Below are 17117 nucleotides of genomic sequence, written 5' to 3' on the forward strand. Positions count from 1 at the left end.
CAAAGGCCCACGGAACGCTGTTACCTTCCCACCGGAGTGGTCCCTATTTTTCTACTTGCATTTTTTACGTGTTTTCAAACTGCTAGGTTGGCAGAAGCTGGGACGAGTTGTCTATAAATCTTTGGGAAAGGACTAGCACACTCTGATCTTTGCCTGCTATTTACTTTTTAAAAGAAAGTCTCAAAGGAGCATTTTCAAAAGGCAACTGGACTCTTCCCCACCCCACCCACCCACCCACCCCCCGAGGAAGAAGAAGATGTTTCTCTTCTCATCCAAGATGCTTCATCCGTTCTGGCTAATGACCTGATGACTGCAAAGAAATATGATCCTTCCAATTTCTGCCCCCATCCTGTCAGAACTAACCCTTCTATCGCCCCAACCATCCTGCCAGAACGGATGAAGCTTCTCGGATGAAAAGCAAATGTCATTTTCTTCTTCCTCAGGGGAAAAAAAAACAACAACAGCCCAGTTGCCTTTTGAAAAAGCACTTTTGAGACAAGCTGGATGACTGAGAATCTCCACAGACATTTTTAAAAAACAGGTGTGTGAACTGCATTTCCCTTTGACTTTTTTCAATTCGGCCCACACTGCCCCTTCGAGTGTTTCTTCTGTTACCCTTGGCATGCTTTAGAAGACTTTTAAAAGATGTTTTAGTCATAGCAGGTGGCCGCACCTAGCCAACCTTGACTGGTTTTTTTTTAAAAAAAAAATCTAAGGAGAACACCAGGAGAGTCCAAAGCAGTAGACTAGATTGGGAAGTCAAAACAAATCCCTTGGAAGAAAGAAATGGAAGGTTACTTCCACCTTGTTCCAAAAACACTCCATGGATGATGCATCCATGTAAGTTGCCAACAGGCAAAACTGATGTTCTGCCATGTTTGGTTGAAGGTCACAGAAGAATGTGGTCAAGGGGACACACAATATCACAATACACTGAAGCTGCTGCTGCTGCTGCTGCTGACCTTTGACCTGATTCTGAAATCTTAACAGGGCTGGGTTGTTAAATGTGTACAGCTTATTGTTAAATGGGTGACCACAACTCTGAAAGATTCCATTTGAAGGTAGTCTTGTCAATGGTTCTTTTTGCCCCAAGTTCCAACCTTTCTATTAATTTAGCATATTGTCCACCAGACTGGTTTACTTAAGAGTGGCATTTGGAGCTAGGCACTACTGGCTGTTTTTGGAAGAGTCAAGAAGGGAGAGAGTCTGGCAGTCCAGCAAAATCCTAGTTCCCATGGTAACATCCTGGCATGTTTCCTGGGTGACAGAGATGCTCCAAATTATGTACCTTTTAGAGAGTGAATATGTCAGGTTATGTTTCAGTACTTGCTGCTTAGCTTTTTGGAGCAGAAGGAAGACTTTTTTTAGGAGAAACACTTCTCACACACCACCACCCTTTTAAACAAAAGCCCATTTTTGTTTTAAGGCATTTCAGATATTCTTTGGACCTTGGTCTGCTTCTTTGGCTCCATTTTAAAATAATAATAATAATAATAATAATAATAATAATAATAATAATAATAACAACAACAACAACAACAACAACAACAACAACAACAAGCTGGGTCATCCTCTTCCAGGGAAAAGTCATATCAGGGGTCTGCACATCAGCTCATGATGTTAACATGATGACATCATGGTGATTCATAATCCCTCAAGCTGTCTGTACAAGTTAAAATCACCAAGGACAAGTGAAATAGCTTTCAGAAGCTGTGTCTTACTTCTCACTGTACAAGTATGGTATTTATCTTAACACTGAGGTTTAAGAGAGCTTGTTGGAATATGAAATATAGTCGTTTCTTTTTTGCTGTTGATGTAGCAAATAAATATATGGACATTTATAGAGATCTTTTCAGCAACTATTATTTTATGTACCTAGAATTCCTTTAATGTCCTTCGGGGTATTTGCGGGGGGGGGGGGAGGGGATCAAAATCAATTTAGCAACCATGATTGCAAACTTAAAAGTACTACCCGTTTTCTGAGCCCATACACAAAGCAGATAAGATCAAAGACATTCACATAAAAAACGGATGGGATTTTGATCATACAGTCAGAAACTTTTTCACATACACACACACCCCTCTCTCTCACACACACACACACACACCACTGCAGATGCCTCTGAAGTTCCTCTGATTTCAGGCTGTTTTACATTATTTAACTGGAACACAATTATAAATTATAATAATCTTTCCCTGGAGAGATACTATTCTGTGGCAGCTGCAATTAAATAATGTCTGTTTTCAAGTATTCTGGGTAAATAAAATAGTAGCTGCCTAGTTTATCAAGTAACTCTGCTTCTTCCTGCAGTGGTTTGGGGGAAAAAAGAAGAAGAAACAAGAGCATTTTTTTAGAAACAAATGAATAATGCAACAAAAAAAGAGGACTGCTGTATACTCTTTATGTACTACTGGAATTCTCTTGTCTCTTAGTAACCTTCAAGTGAGTGAAGGTGACAATTTTTGAATCCAGGTAGCTCAAACACGCTAACTTAACAAACGTGCCCAAAAACCATTAATCCCACAAGATTGAAATTTCAAGGATCTTCAGACCAGTTCCATTGGCAAATTTGTGGCCACTGCAATGCCACCCTGTGACACTGCCTTTTTTTTAGCAGCAATCACATGATCATAATTTCCAAAGCTCCCTGCCAGCTTCCCACAGGTGAAATCAATAGGGAAATTGGCAGGAGATCAGAACTCGCTCATGCTCTCACTGCTTTTTTAAAAAAACCAATCGTGGTTAATCTGTTTCTCTGTTTAAATAAGGGAATATCTCTGAAGCGATGATCCAAAGGGTCAGGGGTTGCCCACTCAAATCGAAACCTGATTATAAAACGTGGGAGAGGGAATTACGCAAACTCCTACTACTATCAAACTAACTCTAGTACAAGAGGGTTAATTTTTTCTCCATTGACTTGAGAGCTTGGTCCAGGTTGGGGTTTCCAGATTTGGATTGCAAAGACCACCAGATAATCACAGAGAGATACAGGCAATAACCCCCTGCTGTTGTATGGTGGCCATCCAGATTTTGACTGCCCAGATCAGGTTCATTCAGTTGCATGGACATGAGAAGGGTTCAAAAATACCTATTGCCTTGTTTACAAGGATTATTGAACCCTGGGATTTAAACCTGGACATTTAAACTTTGGTGAGCTCTGGTAAACATTAACCTCTGTTTCTTTTTCAAAATTTGGAGCACTTCTGCCGATCCACCAGCTCCCTTCTTGAAACTTCCAGGACAGATTTCCTCCCTTCTATTCTGGCAAAGTTGGAGAAAGGTTCCTGAGCTAATCAGCATTTCCTCCAGCTTCCTAAAAGAGAGGAGTGAAAAGGTTACCCTCCAAGTGCGAAAACCCCTGTCCTTGCCTCACCCCCACATTTGGCCTTGCAGTGAGGAAAAAAAAGAAGAAAAAAGCTGGTCTGCCTGCAAAGAGCTTGGTAGAAGGAGACCGCGGAGCTCCAAGGACATCACAGTTGGGAGGTGGAGATTGGCCAGACATCCTGCCAGTTATCTCCTGATCCACCTCCAAGACCCACTTAGCTTTAGTTCAGCTGCCAATTTGAGCAATGGTTGGCTTGGCTGCCTGAGGCCAACAGGATTTTAAGGCTGAGGCATGGTGCCAGTCCAGAGCAGTCCCCGTGGAGGAAGGGCCTTGGAAATGCCCGTTTTGTGAAGAGTTCCGGGTAGGTTTTGAAATTTCAAATAATCTTTCGGCCATGAATCGGGTCATTAGCAACCATTCAACATTATGACCAACAACACCCCCCCTCCCAAAAGCTATTTATGACCCACCTTTGAAGATCCAACATCCCCCCACCCACAGTCACCTGATTGCATTTTGGGCGCTTGGCAACCAGCCCATGTTTACAGCTATCTGCAGCACCCCACGTCACACGGGCATGACTTACGACCATTTTGCCAGTGCTTCGAGTTTCTAGCAAAAACCACCCCAGGGTGAATATTTAAGACCACTGCAAAAAGTTATAAAATCCGGTCCAATCACATGGTGCCCCACTTAACAACTGTCACTAGTTGTGACAGTTGCAGGTCATAACTTTAGGACTCCCTGTATTGCATCACACTCATGTCAGAAGCCCTGAGACGCTTCCGGATCAAAAGAATTAGCCGATGGCATCCCCGTTTCCCAGGGGACACCCAGTTGGGGGTCTCCTTTCATGTCCCCAGCAGGAGCTGTAGCGAAGGACGGAAGCTCACTCCACCCCATGGCAGCATACAGGCCTCCAACGCTAGCTTGCTAACCTCCAACCCAGCATCCTAACCACAAGAGCCACCGTGCTCCAGGACTGCCTGTAGAGAAGCAGACTGTTGTAGTGATTCTCAAGTGCTGACCTCAGGCTTGAGAGATCCTGGTTCAAGTCCATCCTCTGCCAGGGGACAACTTTAGGAAAGTCAGTTTTGCTCCACCACCCAGCCTCCCTTACAGGGTTGTTGTTAAGAGGCAAAATGGGAGAAGAGATTTACACGTCACTCCTGGAAGACAGGCAGGCTGTAAATCAAACAAATAATAAATAACTTGATTTGTTCCGTCCCCTCTTAGCCTTTGACTATGCCTCTCCTTTTACCCCACTCGACTTCACCCAGTGCTCTTTTGTCTTTTGAGGTGACATTCATGCTATACTTCCAGTTCCTCTGCCATGCTGGATGAAACAGGCAGGCCAGTCATACCAGCTTGGTTGTAAAAAAGAGGGGACGGAAAGGGTGATTGGCTAGTTAAAAAAAAAACAGCGTTCAGCTACCTGCAGAAACTGGATTTTACACAATTGTTCCTGAGGTCCCCTTCTGGAAAGAGCTAACAATTTTAGCCAAGAACCTTTACTGCTGTACCTCAAACTGCTGTTTTGTTCTGTTGGCAATAAAAAGAGTTTATCGCTGTGGAAAGCTTCACATGCTCAATTTCTGTAGGACCAGTTGGCAACCCAACCCATAACAGAGCTGACAACTAATAAAACAATAATAAAACTCTATCGCAATGTAATAAATGACTCAAACGTGGAGGTGCTGCCAGTAAAGCTATTCCACAGTCAGCATAAGTCATCCTAAAAATCTCAAAGTACAGCATAATTGAGCACAACAGGCACTTGGACAAATAAAATCACAGGCTCCCGGCAGGGATTCAGCAAATTGCAGGGGCCGGTGCTTAAGCGGCAAGATTGTGGAAAAAGCCTCAGGTGTTTTTCCAGGCAGCATCCAACCAGGGCTGGCTGAACGTGCAACTCTACACCTGCTGTCCTGTCCAGCCCTTTGTGAGCCAAGCCACCTTTGCGATCCCTGCGGAAAGGATCACGGGCTGCAATTGAGCAGGTGGATAGGAGAAGCCACTCATCAGTGGGCCAGAACTGAAGTTTTCTTCGGTTTTAATACTTGAAGCATTTGGAAAACCTGCTAGTCTTACTCTATCTAGCTTTGGGGCCACAGTTGACTGAGATGGGGTAAACATCAAAATTGTAGGGTTATTTTGTTATGGCTAAGTTGGGATGGGAAACAGCCACAGCTGGCATTTCAAAGTGGCAGAGGGCTGCAAAGAGGAACAACATCAAATATATAGACAAGGCTAGGGTTAGGGGAGGATTCTTGGAGTTTTTCTTAAAGGTGGCGGGTGCCTATTTTAGGGATTACAGAACAGCTGACATCTTGTCTCCAAGTGGCAGGAAGAACGGCCATCAGCTTTCAGCTGTCCTGGTCAGAAGGAGGCCTTAACAGACTATAGAAACAGTCTTTGGCTGGTGGTGGCCTTGAGACTGCAGATTGTCCATCCTTGCTTACTGTAGCCAGATTCAGGATATAGCGTAGCCTTGCCCTTTACCCTTACGCCATTCCAGAGGTGTTTTTCCCCCCATGATATTTCTCACTTACCTTCATTTTCTTATTTATCGTTACAATTGCACAGAAAGAACCAATAAGACAGACTCAATAGGTGACAAAAATGCCAAATCCAGCCTAAACATCTGGCTGACTGGGTAACCAATCCTAATAATAATAGAAATATATGAAAGCTACAAAAAAAACCCCACAATACAGCTACCTAGGTTAATCAGTGAACTCTCCAACAAGACTGAACCTTAGCAACGTTGCTTAATGATAATCAGTGGGATGGGTTGTCCAGCACACATTGAAGTGTACCAGGTAATGCAGAGAGAAACGCAAAGGGAGAAGCGCAGTAGTTGGAGTTAGCCATCTCAGGCACTCCTTGAGTCACACATGGGAACAGCCTCTGTCTGTACTATTACAACAAGTGCGCTGCACATCGGTCTACAAACCGAGAAACGGTGAGTTCTTAGTCCTGCCTTAGCTGTGAAAGCCAGCTGGGTGATTATATATAAATAAATTCAGGGAGACAGTGAAAAGGTATTTCCATTGCAAAAATAACCCAGAGTTCTAGGATTTGGTGTGTTGGCTTTACCTTATTGGCTTTAACTTATTGTTCTTCCTGTTTCTTCCTTCTTGGTTCCTATTTTCCCCCCCCTAGAAATTGATGAAGACCGGATCCCCAACCCGCTTCTGAAGGTATATAATGCCCCTAATGTTCTCAGACTTGAACAACGGAGTAAATTTATGCTTCTAGCAGAATAATATTGTGATACACGAAAGCCTTTTGGGATGGTGATGGGGGAACAGAGTTCGTGTATGAATGTATACACTTCCCATAAAAAAAAGAATGCTTACGAAGAACTGAAAGTGAAAGAAGAAATTTCAGAATGCCAGGAAGACCAAAGCATGAACGAGTTCCCAGAGTGCCATACGTAGAGCCTGCATGAGACTGGGATGAGTTTTACTGTTGTTGCTCTAATTAATAAGCTTTAATAATGGAAAAAGAGTTAGTTTTAGGGCTACTTGAAGTCTCCAGATAAACACTAGCTGGCAGCAAAGAAGTACAAGAAATCTAGCCCTTTGCTGCCCTCTTGTGGTTGTCTAGATTCTTCCAGCCCTGATCTTGTAGCCTCAATTGTATTTCTGAGATGAGCTGCATTTCTGATTCTGAAGGGACGGGAGGCCAAACCAAACAAAAACCTTATGCTCTTCACCCTATGTTTTCCCCCATTGCTCCGTGGGAATGGAGAGAATTATTTATTTATTTTTAATCCCATTTATATCCCGCCCTTCTCCGAAGACTCAGGGCGGCTTACAATTTAAAGCACAAATCAAATGTGCTTAGCAATAGCCTTCATTCTATGTATATGCCTGCTTATTAGGGCTTCCCCCCCCCAAAGCGGCATTATTACAAAGTCAGCTTAATTGCCCCCAACAATCTGGGTCCTCATTTTACCTACCTCGGAAGGATGGAAGGCTGAGTCAACCTTGGAAGGCTGAGTCAACCTTATAGACCTCTGCAGGTTGTAAATTTGGAAGAAGAAAAAAAGAGAAGGCCAGCAAAGAGGCTTGGGTTGGTTCTAGCCTGTCAAACCAAAAGCATGAGCCCAGAAAATGGTAGCCTCCTATGGACCAGATGATAATGTGCCCATCACAGAGAAGAAGCTGGAATTCCAGATCTTCAAGGGCTTTCCTGATTTGTTCTTGTTTCGTTCTGTAAGTAGCGAGAGCTATGCGCAGCACATGGCTAGAAGATTATACATTGCCCCCGAATGTCGGCATTTTATGTCTCTTAGGACTTTTTCCCCCTTTCTTCTCTTTTGCAGCCAGGATTGTCAATGTCCCCTAGGCAGAGGAAGAAAGTCTCTCGCACTACTCCCACCATGAAAGGTAACTGGCCTAGAAGCCATGTGGCTGTATTGAAGGATGGGATCCATCGTGGCAACTACGATGCCTAGGAAGCAGCCAGCAAGGTAGTTGGCTGCTTTCTAAGCCTCAGAAGGGCTCACTGCTAGATTCAGCAGCTTCTTTGCCCCTCTTGAGATGATAGGGAAGAGGTGGGGGGGAGGTTTTAAGTTTGGAAAGTTTGTCTCACAAGGTGATACACTTTTTCTTCCCACTCTAAATGAGACACGCCCAGCTTTCTTCTATGTCCAGATCACAATCTGACCTCATCCCAATCCCCTATCCCAGGGGTAGGCAACCTCGGCTCTTTTATGACTCATGGACTTCAACTCCCAGAATTCCTGAGCCAGCACGGCTCAGCTTGGAAACCTCTCCCTTTCCCCCTCAGCATGGCTGGCTCAGGAATTCTGGGAGTTGAAGTCCACGAGTCATAAAAGAGCCAAGGTTGCCTACCCCTGCCCTATCCTATCCTATTCTCCAAACATGAAGTGATGGTGGGGTGAGTAGTAAGTCAAATGCTTGCCAGCTCTCTGTAGAATAGATAATATCTTGTTGCTAAAATGGAAGGTCCCACAGGCTGGTTGTGGGTTTTTGGAAGAATACACCTACCTTCTTTCTTGCTATGTGTGCTACAGCAGACATTGCATCCTGTGATACTCATTAAAAGAGCATAGGATTTCTTTCTGGATGAGGGTCACCACCTTGTATATAATATACTCCCCATTAGCTTGCAGAACTTGTCAGTCAGTGCTAAGATTCCTTTAGCCTTTCCATGGTTTGTAAGTTCTTTCCTTCTCCTCCTCCTCCCTCCTCCACTCCCGTTGCCTCTCTCCCCCCCCAACCCACCCACCCCACCTCCCTGTAGCTTTTCATACATCCTGCCTAATCCTTGCCAGGATCATTTTTCATTAATTTTGCATTAAAGCATTTTATCTCTTTGCATTGGTCCTCTGCATTCTCTCCAATTACCAACCTTCTCATTGGTCTTTGCCTCTGAAGTGTCGCAGTGCCTCACGTAATGCAGGATGCAACTGTCAGGCTGGGATGGGACTGCAGCAGCCACTGCAGAGGAATTGAAGGCATCAGCATTAAAAACCTGTCAGAAGTTCCTAAATTAAAACATGTGAATTCAAGAAAAGGGGAAATTTCACAATCCGGGAAATAGATACAAGAATTATCATTGGCCTTCAAGGCCAACAACAAGTGAATACCTATTAGGGGTATTATTAGTCCGAAAGCGTAGGTAATAGTAGTGTGGAGAGGAGCAAAGAGTTTCTTACAATAAAATAATCCTCTCCTAGTGATGCATTCCACCTACAGTGGTTTCCACATCATTGGTGAATAACTGACTTCGGAAACCTGTTTACCATAAGTGTGGCCCAATTTCCCAAATTCTCTAGCCATTAAAAGTATTTGTGAAGCCGAAGTTCACATATTCCAATATCTAAGTGACTGCCACAAAGAAGGGGGGGGGGGTGTCAATCAATTCTCCAAAGGGTCTGAAAAGCAGAACAAAAAGCAATGGATGGAAACTAAACAAGGAGAGAGACGACCTAGAACTAAGGAGAAATTTCCTGACAGTGAGAACAATTAGTCAGTGGAATTGTTTGCCTCTAGAAGTTGTGGGTGCTCCAACACTGGAGGTTTCTAAGAAGAGATTGGGCAATCATTTATTTGAAATGGTATAGGGTTTTCTGCTCGAGCAGCGGGCTGGACTAGAAGATTTCCAAGGTCCCTTTCAACTCCTGTTATTCCGTTAAAACTGCAGGCCACTTAAACTGTGTAAAACTAACCAGTAGATATATTCCTTAATGCATGAGAACAATTTGCTGTTTCCAGCAGAGACTTTAAAAAGGAAACATTTCCATAAGAACCAGTTCATCCCAAGATCACAGTTTTCATGAATTCTGCCCATCCCTACTTTTCAGAGCTCCAGCTGATGGTTGAACACCATTTTTGCAAGCAACAGGGAGATGAAGAAGAAGAAGACGGCGCTGAGGCACAGGAGTCACACAGTCCACGTTGCTGCCCTCATGCCAGCACAGAACCTGCCCACAGTCCCGAGAGTTGCCCTTTGGCCCAAGCCCACGTCCAGTTGGAATCCCAGGAAGAACCACACTCTGGCCTTGAAGAACGTGAGTATGGTCCTACCAGTGTAGCGCAAGCCAGGCTTCCTTGGAGCATCTCACTTGTACCCACTGCCAATGAAGAAAGAAGCCTGTCTAGATTGCTTCAAGACTTGACCCCCTCCTGACCACAATGTGTGCTTTCTTCAAAGAAAATGATACTCCAAACCTAATCAGGAACCTGAAGCTCTCAGATGTGACTGAATCACAGTTCCCAACAGGCCTGGCCTGTGTGGTGACATCTGAGAGCCACAGATTCTCTACTTCTACCAAAATGTAGAAAAAGATTCCCTTAAATTCACCTTTCTTTCATGAAGGAAGTTCATTTTCCATGGAAAAAGGAAAATACTTAATAAAACAGTCTCTGAAGCATGCTGCTTTTGGAAAGTACGTATTTTTGTTTTGTTTTGTTTATCCAGTACATTCTCTTTTCATTAATATCCTAACCTTATAAGACCCTCCCAAGCCATCAACTCTGGTGAGGGAGGATCAGGGTCCCACGTTCAAGCTTTGATTGCCTCCCCCCCCCTCTCAGAAACAAAGGATCATGCTTGAGAGCAGTAACACAAAACAAAATGGAGTCAGCAACACCAACGGGACAGTAAGAATGCAGAGCAGGATTTGATCTGGGCTAATTTCATGCCCTAATCCGTGCCGCCCAGGCTGACACACACATTAGGCCAAGCACATTCTTCAGAATTTGCACTTCTTTGAATATCGCCCTGCTCATTTCTACTCTAAGGAGAAAAGGCTCTTCAAAAGCTGTATCTATTTCAAAGGAAATGAAAGCTCTGTTAGATTTTTAAATGCATATGTACGTGTCTGTGCTTGTATATGGTGCATATCTGTGTGTCTAAATAGAGATTTTATGCACATTTTTAAAAATTGCCAATCCAAGGCAGGACACACTAGAATCATTATACACATGGTGAGTTAGCAGGCCCAGAAAATAATTGTTCTGTCCCAAACTCATTCTAGGAGGTCACAGTATCCAGATTTCTTCAATTTCCAGGGGTGTCCTAAATTATTATATGTCCTTTACCCACCCCCCCCACACACACACTCACAAATTGAAGAGGAACAGCTGAGAAATAGGCCTTTCCTGCCTGTGGAATCCAACTCTGTCATTCAAGAAATGTGACCTTAGCTCTACATATTGACACAATTCTACAATAAGACTTTTTTGGGTTCCAACGTGAACTTTTGGCTGCTTTCCCTAATGGCCAGGCAGGCTGCTGTTGCTGCACATTGTAGCTTAGCAGCCTGGGAGAGCCACAAGTTCTCCATCACCAATATAAGCCCGTGTTTCATCAAGATGCATGTTAAAAGTGTTGCTGCAGATTCCTTTGATGAACTGTGCAGGTGGCAGAGCAGTATCCTTCCTGCTATTTTTGCTTAATAAGTCGGGGAAACAGCGGCCTCTAGTGGCCAAAGGCTAATGTGATAACTAGGTTGTTTTGGGCTATACATTTGTGGGTAAATTCAAGCTATTCTAAGCTCATCCATCGTCCCAGGTATTTGCCCCCAAGAGGGGAAGATTTTGATCCGTTGCTATCCCAATAAATAATGCATTAAGAATTATTATTTTTTAATCAGCCTGGAATCCCTTACCAAATTCTCACAGCATGAGATTGTTTTGTTTTGTTTTTATCCCATTTATATCCCGCCCTTCTCCGAAGACTCAGGGCGGCTTACAATCTAAGAAGCACAAATCAATTGTGGTGTCCCTGGATGGTGAGCATCAAACAATCGCAGCAGCAGCAAGAGCAATAGCACACCAATAGCTTCTAGGTTTATACACCCACCCCACCCCCACAGTGCTTTACAGCAACTCTTTGGCTGGTTTACAATGTTAGCATTCTTTGCATATTGTCCCCAACAATCTGGGTTCTCTTTGTATCAACCTTGGAAGGATGGAAGGCTGAGTCAACCTTGAGCCCCATCAGGATCAAACTCCAGACTGTGGGCAGAGATTGCCTGCAATACTGCACTTTAGCCACTGCACCACCAGAGCAGCACATCCTTTGACCTTTCAAAGGGGAAAGAAGTTGAAGTTCAGGGAGAAATATCAGTCACTGAAAGAATACAGTCTGGGCTTATCCAGTCATAGAGGCAGGCTAAGTAACTTTCTGGTGCATCAGTAACCTAGGGGTGTCTGCCCCAGCTATTCACGCATCTTGTAAGAGACCCACATCTTTGAAGAAAGCACATCATTGGCGGAAAGTCAGCAGTTTGCAGACACTCAATACTTGCTTGCATTTCTCAGGATGTAATCAGGCGCCGCTGTATTTCTTTCAGTCACCCACAATTCATATATAGAAACACCTACTCGAACAAAAAGAATTGATCAGGGTTTGTGATCATTTTACTTTTTGAAATGATTAAATTTACTTTCAGCACTGAAAAGTGGTGTATGCATGAGAAAAGGAGAGAGTACGTTTGTTTTATTCATTCATTCATTCATTCATTGATTAGGGCTTGCATTTGTGTTCTCCTTTTCTCCAGGAAGTATATATGGCACTTCCTTCCCATTCAGTTTTATTGTTAAAAATGACCCTGTGAAGTGGATTAGACATTAAATGGGATTCATGACTGAGTGGGATTTGAGCCTGGATCCATCCAGCACTTTGGTCACACCAGATTGATGCAATGTCATTACAGTGGATGAGTAGGTGGGTGAGTAGGTTGCTGCGCATACTGAGGCAAATGCATTTTTCCTGTAGTCTGTGCATCTTGCTTCTGCACCTCTAGATGAATCAAGAACTTTTTTTTTTAAAAAAATGTCCCTTTGAATTAGTCTTAACTCTTGGTCAGTGCCTGGACAGGTCTCTGCAGTTTTCTTCACAAGGTTTTTCAAACATTGTTTGCCCTTGCCTGCTTTCCAGGGCTGAGAGCAAGTGACTGGCCCAAGGTCACCCAGCTGGCTTCATGTCTAAGGCAGGACTAGAACTTACAGTCTTTTGGTTTCTAGCCTGGTGCCTTAACCAATACACTAAGCTGGCTCTCTTCAAAGGCTTAGGCAGACCATTTTAATTTAGAACTCAACAAATTCTGGATGACTGAATTGCAAATGAAGAGACTTTAAGGAGTGGTAGGAAAGATGGATAATTTTTTTTCTACACTGCCATGTGGATGAATGGGCAACATGGGGAATCTAATTGATGTGAATGATGGTTGCCAAAAAATGTAGCAGAAAGATTTAATCTAGATTAAAAAGCCTGCAGCACAAGATTGTACAAATCCATTATAAGGTCAGAAATGCAAATAAGAAACTAGTAATCATGTTGATTCTTATAATTTAATGTGACAGCATTCTGCAGTTAGGCTACGAGACATAAGGCAGAGAGTGTAAAATGTTGATTTGCTTGAGGCAGGAAAAAAATTGGGCTGGCTCTGCAGAACACAGTCTGGGTCAGAAAATGTTAGCTGCATACAGTAAAAGAAAACACAAAAATGAAAGTCTCCTATAAAGATTAGCACATTGCTTTTTTGCAATAGAATAAAAGAAGTTCAGAGATGTTGCCATTCAGTTAAAAATAAGAAGACTGGCATTTGGGCCTTATGGTGTTGCTTACAGAGCAACTCCAGGAAATAAGTGTAGAGATTTACTGCAGATACCTTAATAGTTGCACCTCGTCTATCACTACATTTCTTATTTTTCCTCTCCCTCTTAACGTGGTTTAAAAAAGAAAAACCTCCTAGTTCAGCTCTCCCATAGCTTCTAGGTCTATTGTCCATCACTCGCTCCACTGATCCAGATCAGTGCACTCTTTTTTTATTCAGATTTATTCAAGCTTTATGCATCATCCTTTCATCTACAGCTCCTATCCCAAATTTTCACAAACAGAAAGCAAGCCGCACGGCTTTCCCAAAACAAATCATGGCAATTTTCCTTCAAACTAGTTCCACTAATATGGGGGCATCCACACGTGGACTTTCCCCCCTTCTGAGCCTAGAATCTTTGTGGGGATTCTCCTGCAAGACCAACCTGGCATATCTGCTTCCCTCTTGCAACAACGATTGGCACAAATACCAATGGAGGAGAAAATTTGTAGCTCAGGGTGGAAATGAGGGGCCCTTGGTGCTCTCTGAGCTTGCTCGTTTTCTTGCAGACGTTTCGTTACCCTAGCTAGGTAGCATCATCAGCGCTCAGCAAGGAAGCTCAGAGAGCACCAAGGACATAGGTGCAAGTTGGATTGGGAGGAAGCTGACGGGCTGGGCTGAAGAGCTCTCACCTGTTCTTCAGGTCCCACTGCTAATCCCAGAGAACCGTCAGGGAAAAGCGACAACTGCAGCAGTACCTAAGGAGAAGTAGTTGTAAGGAAACGGCTAATTAAAAAAAACACAGCTCTTCGTACAAGGAGCCCATACGGAAAGAAGGCAAGCAATTTTATAGCACCCGTGCTCTTAGCAAGGTTTTCTGTTGCACTGGCACAGGCGCAAGAGAGGCAGAAAATGGGAAAGTCCTCTTGTTTCTCAAATGGTGTAAAAATGCAAGCTGCAGCCATTTATCTTCTTGCTTACAGAAGCATGTGTCTTAGGGGCTTTTTTGTTTTCTTTCCCCAAACTGATTGGCACCCTTGCTACTTTGGCACAGGAGTCCTGATAAAAGCGTAAAACCCTGGTTTTTGCAGCCAGCAAAAATGCAAAGTCACCCCCAAAGCAGGTATACTTAAAGAACATTTAGCCTCGATTCCTCCCCCACCTCTTCCCTCTGTTTCCTTTCCCCATCCAAGGATTTGGTAAACTAGGGAGGAGCAGAGAAGTCCTTTATAAATTGCAGCTCTGCAGCGGATAGGCGGAAAGACGCACAAATGAGTGTATAAATGCTTAGGTTGAAATATAACGATCACCACTAGTACTACTAGCATACTAGTATTAGAAAAGGTAAAGGTTCCCCCGCACATGTGTGCTAGTCATTTCCGACTCTAGGGGCTGGTGCTCATATCCGTTTCAAAGCTGAAGAGCCAGCGCTTGACCGAGGACATCTCCGTGGTCATGTGCCCAGCATGACTAGACGCCAAAGGCGCACGGAACGCTGTTACCTTCCCACCGTAGTGGTCCCTATTTTTCTACTTGCATTTTTATGTGCTTTCGAACTGCTAGGTTGGCAGAAGCTGGGACGAGTAACAGGCGCTTACTCTGTTACGCGGCACTCGGGATTCGACCCGCCAAACTGCCGACCTTCTGATCGACAAGCTCAGCGTCCTAACCCATATCTACAAAGAAAGAAACAAAGATCAAAAACTTTATTTTAAACAGGGACTCCTTTCATGCACAATTTAATTTAAAAAAAAAACACCACCAGTTTTACTCTCTGCTCTTTCTTTTCAAAGTTGGAAAGCTCTACCCACTGAAACATTTCTCCCTAGAGGAACTGTAATACTGGATTATTTGGGACTCTGATCTCTCTGCTGAGTATGGGAAGTCAATTATTCTGCTAATGTATACAGACGTCTCTGTTGTAAGCCACCTTTTGTTCTGAAAGGCAGCATCTAGATCAGTGGTTCCCAACCTTTTCTATACCCTGCACCCCTAGAACGCTTCTGATATATTCTCACACCCCTTAAAAAAAGCTCGAAATAATGGCAACAAATTATGCATATACCCTATAACAGTGGTGGCAAACCTATGGCATGCGTACCAGAGGCAGCACTCAGAGCCCTCTCTGTTGGCACGCATGCTACTGCTGCCAGCAGCAGGTCCATCAGGCCACCACGGCCGCCCAGAGCAGGAGCCCCGCCCAGCACAAAGGAGGCAAAGGGCCAACTAACAAGCTTGAGTAGAGGTGGTGGAGCAGAGGTCACCAACCATTGTCAATTGGTGGACTGGAAGAAAAGGGAGGGGGATGCATTTTGCATGCGTGCATGCGCGCACGGGGCCGTGAGCACACACATGCTGCAAATGGGGCGGGGCGAGTTCCTGCGTGATACTCACTAGCCATTTTTGCGCCCCCGGTTTTTGCATGCCAGAGGCAGCACTCAGAGGTGCCTCCCTGCCCCCCCCCCCGAGCACCACAATGCTGATGCGGCCCTGGCACTTTGCGATAAATAAGTGTGTTTTGGGTTGCAGTTTGGGCACTCGGTCTCTAAAAGGTTTGCCATCACTGCCCTATAATTTTGAAAACCCAAGTGTTCACACCCCCTGGAATATCGTCTCACACCCCAGGGGGTGCAAACACTCCTGATTGGGAACCTCTGACCTAGATACTTTTAATATATAATGTTACACGGTAGATTTAATTAGGAGCACGAGGATGCTTTTCTGATTTGTTTTGTTAGCATTCGCACTCTTGAAGTGCTCCCAGATTCTTCTCCTTGCTCTTTTTGGGGGGAAGGGGGCAGCCTCATAAAGGTGCACACGCCTGAAGCTGCCTCGGCCCATTGACATACATGAAGAGGGTGCATCCCGCTCAAAGTCTGAGCATCCATGAGCAGGTGTGGATTGATTTCTTTTGGTTTATTTCCAGTTACTTGTAGGGCTGCCTCCTCAATCAATTTAGGGATGGGGATTGACGGTCACAGCCCACTAGTGACGGGTTTTAATTGCTGTCTTGCCCAATCCCCTTTCGACAGCTACAAGCCATCCGGAATCCATCTATACATACCTGCCCAGGATGTTATGCGTAACATTGCCTGCTTATTAACGGTACATCTCATTTGGCATTTCTTTTCTCAGTGACCTAGTTTTGGAGAGATTCCCCAGGAACTCTTGTCTTGACAGCCTTCTGGTCTTGTCTTGGATATTTTTTTCTTTCTTTCTTTGAATTCTATATCCTTTCGTATTATCTACCAAGATTGCCATTTTCCGGTTTCTCCCCTTCTCCTGATCCCTTGCAAATGAAAGAAAAATTACCCCCACCACCCACCGCCCTTTTCTGCTGATCTCCCCATGGATTTTTTTGGAGCAATTTTTGTTGTTGTTGTTTTGAACAGAGGGAAGAGTCACAGAAGCTTGCGGTGCAGAGAGCTCTGACAAAACAAGGTCTTACTTGTGCTCAGAAAAACAAGGGATTCATATATCACCGGAGAACTCCGTGGAAAAGGACAAGCTGCCCAAGGAGTACGTATGATCATGTATCAGGGTGGAGGTGGGTGAGGGTGGTTACATTCAGACATTTCACTAAACTATGTTTGTTTGTTGTTGTTGTTGTTGTTGTTGAACAAACTATTCTTCCACATGAACAAAATAATTGCAGGCTGATCTGCCAAACGCTGAGGACGGGACATCCCTAACTCTTGACTTGATCATGG

At 44.1% G+C, this 17117-nt stretch overlaps 1 protein-coding gene and 1 long non-coding RNA gene across 2 annotated transcripts in view; one reads left to right on the forward strand and one right to left on the reverse strand.

The window, feature by feature from the left end:
• LOC310634413 overlaps nucleotides 1-17117 on the reverse strand; it is a 486982-nt gene that overhangs the window by 263898 nt on the left and 205967 nt on the right. The window lies entirely within an intron of this gene.
• The window catches only part of PPP1R1A (protein phosphatase 1 regulatory inhibitor subunit 1A), a 94585-nt gene that overhangs the window by 74194 nt on the left and 3274 nt on the right, over nucleotides 1-17117 (forward strand). The window contains exons 3-6 of the mRNA XM_083352771.1: nucleotides 6492-6529; nucleotides 7660-7723; nucleotides 9667-9873; nucleotides 16800-16926. Coding sequence (XP_083208897.1) covers nucleotides 6492-6529; nucleotides 7660-7723; nucleotides 9667-9873; nucleotides 16800-16926 — 436 coding nt within the window. The remainder of the gene's footprint in view (nucleotides 1-6491; nucleotides 6530-7659; nucleotides 7724-9666; nucleotides 9874-16799; nucleotides 16927-17117) is intronic.

Source organism: Vipera ursinii, assembly GCF_947247035.1.
Source record: "Vipera ursinii genome assembly, chromosome: 2".
Lineage (NCBI taxonomy): Eukaryota > Metazoa > Chordata > Lepidosauria > Squamata > Viperidae > Vipera > Vipera ursinii.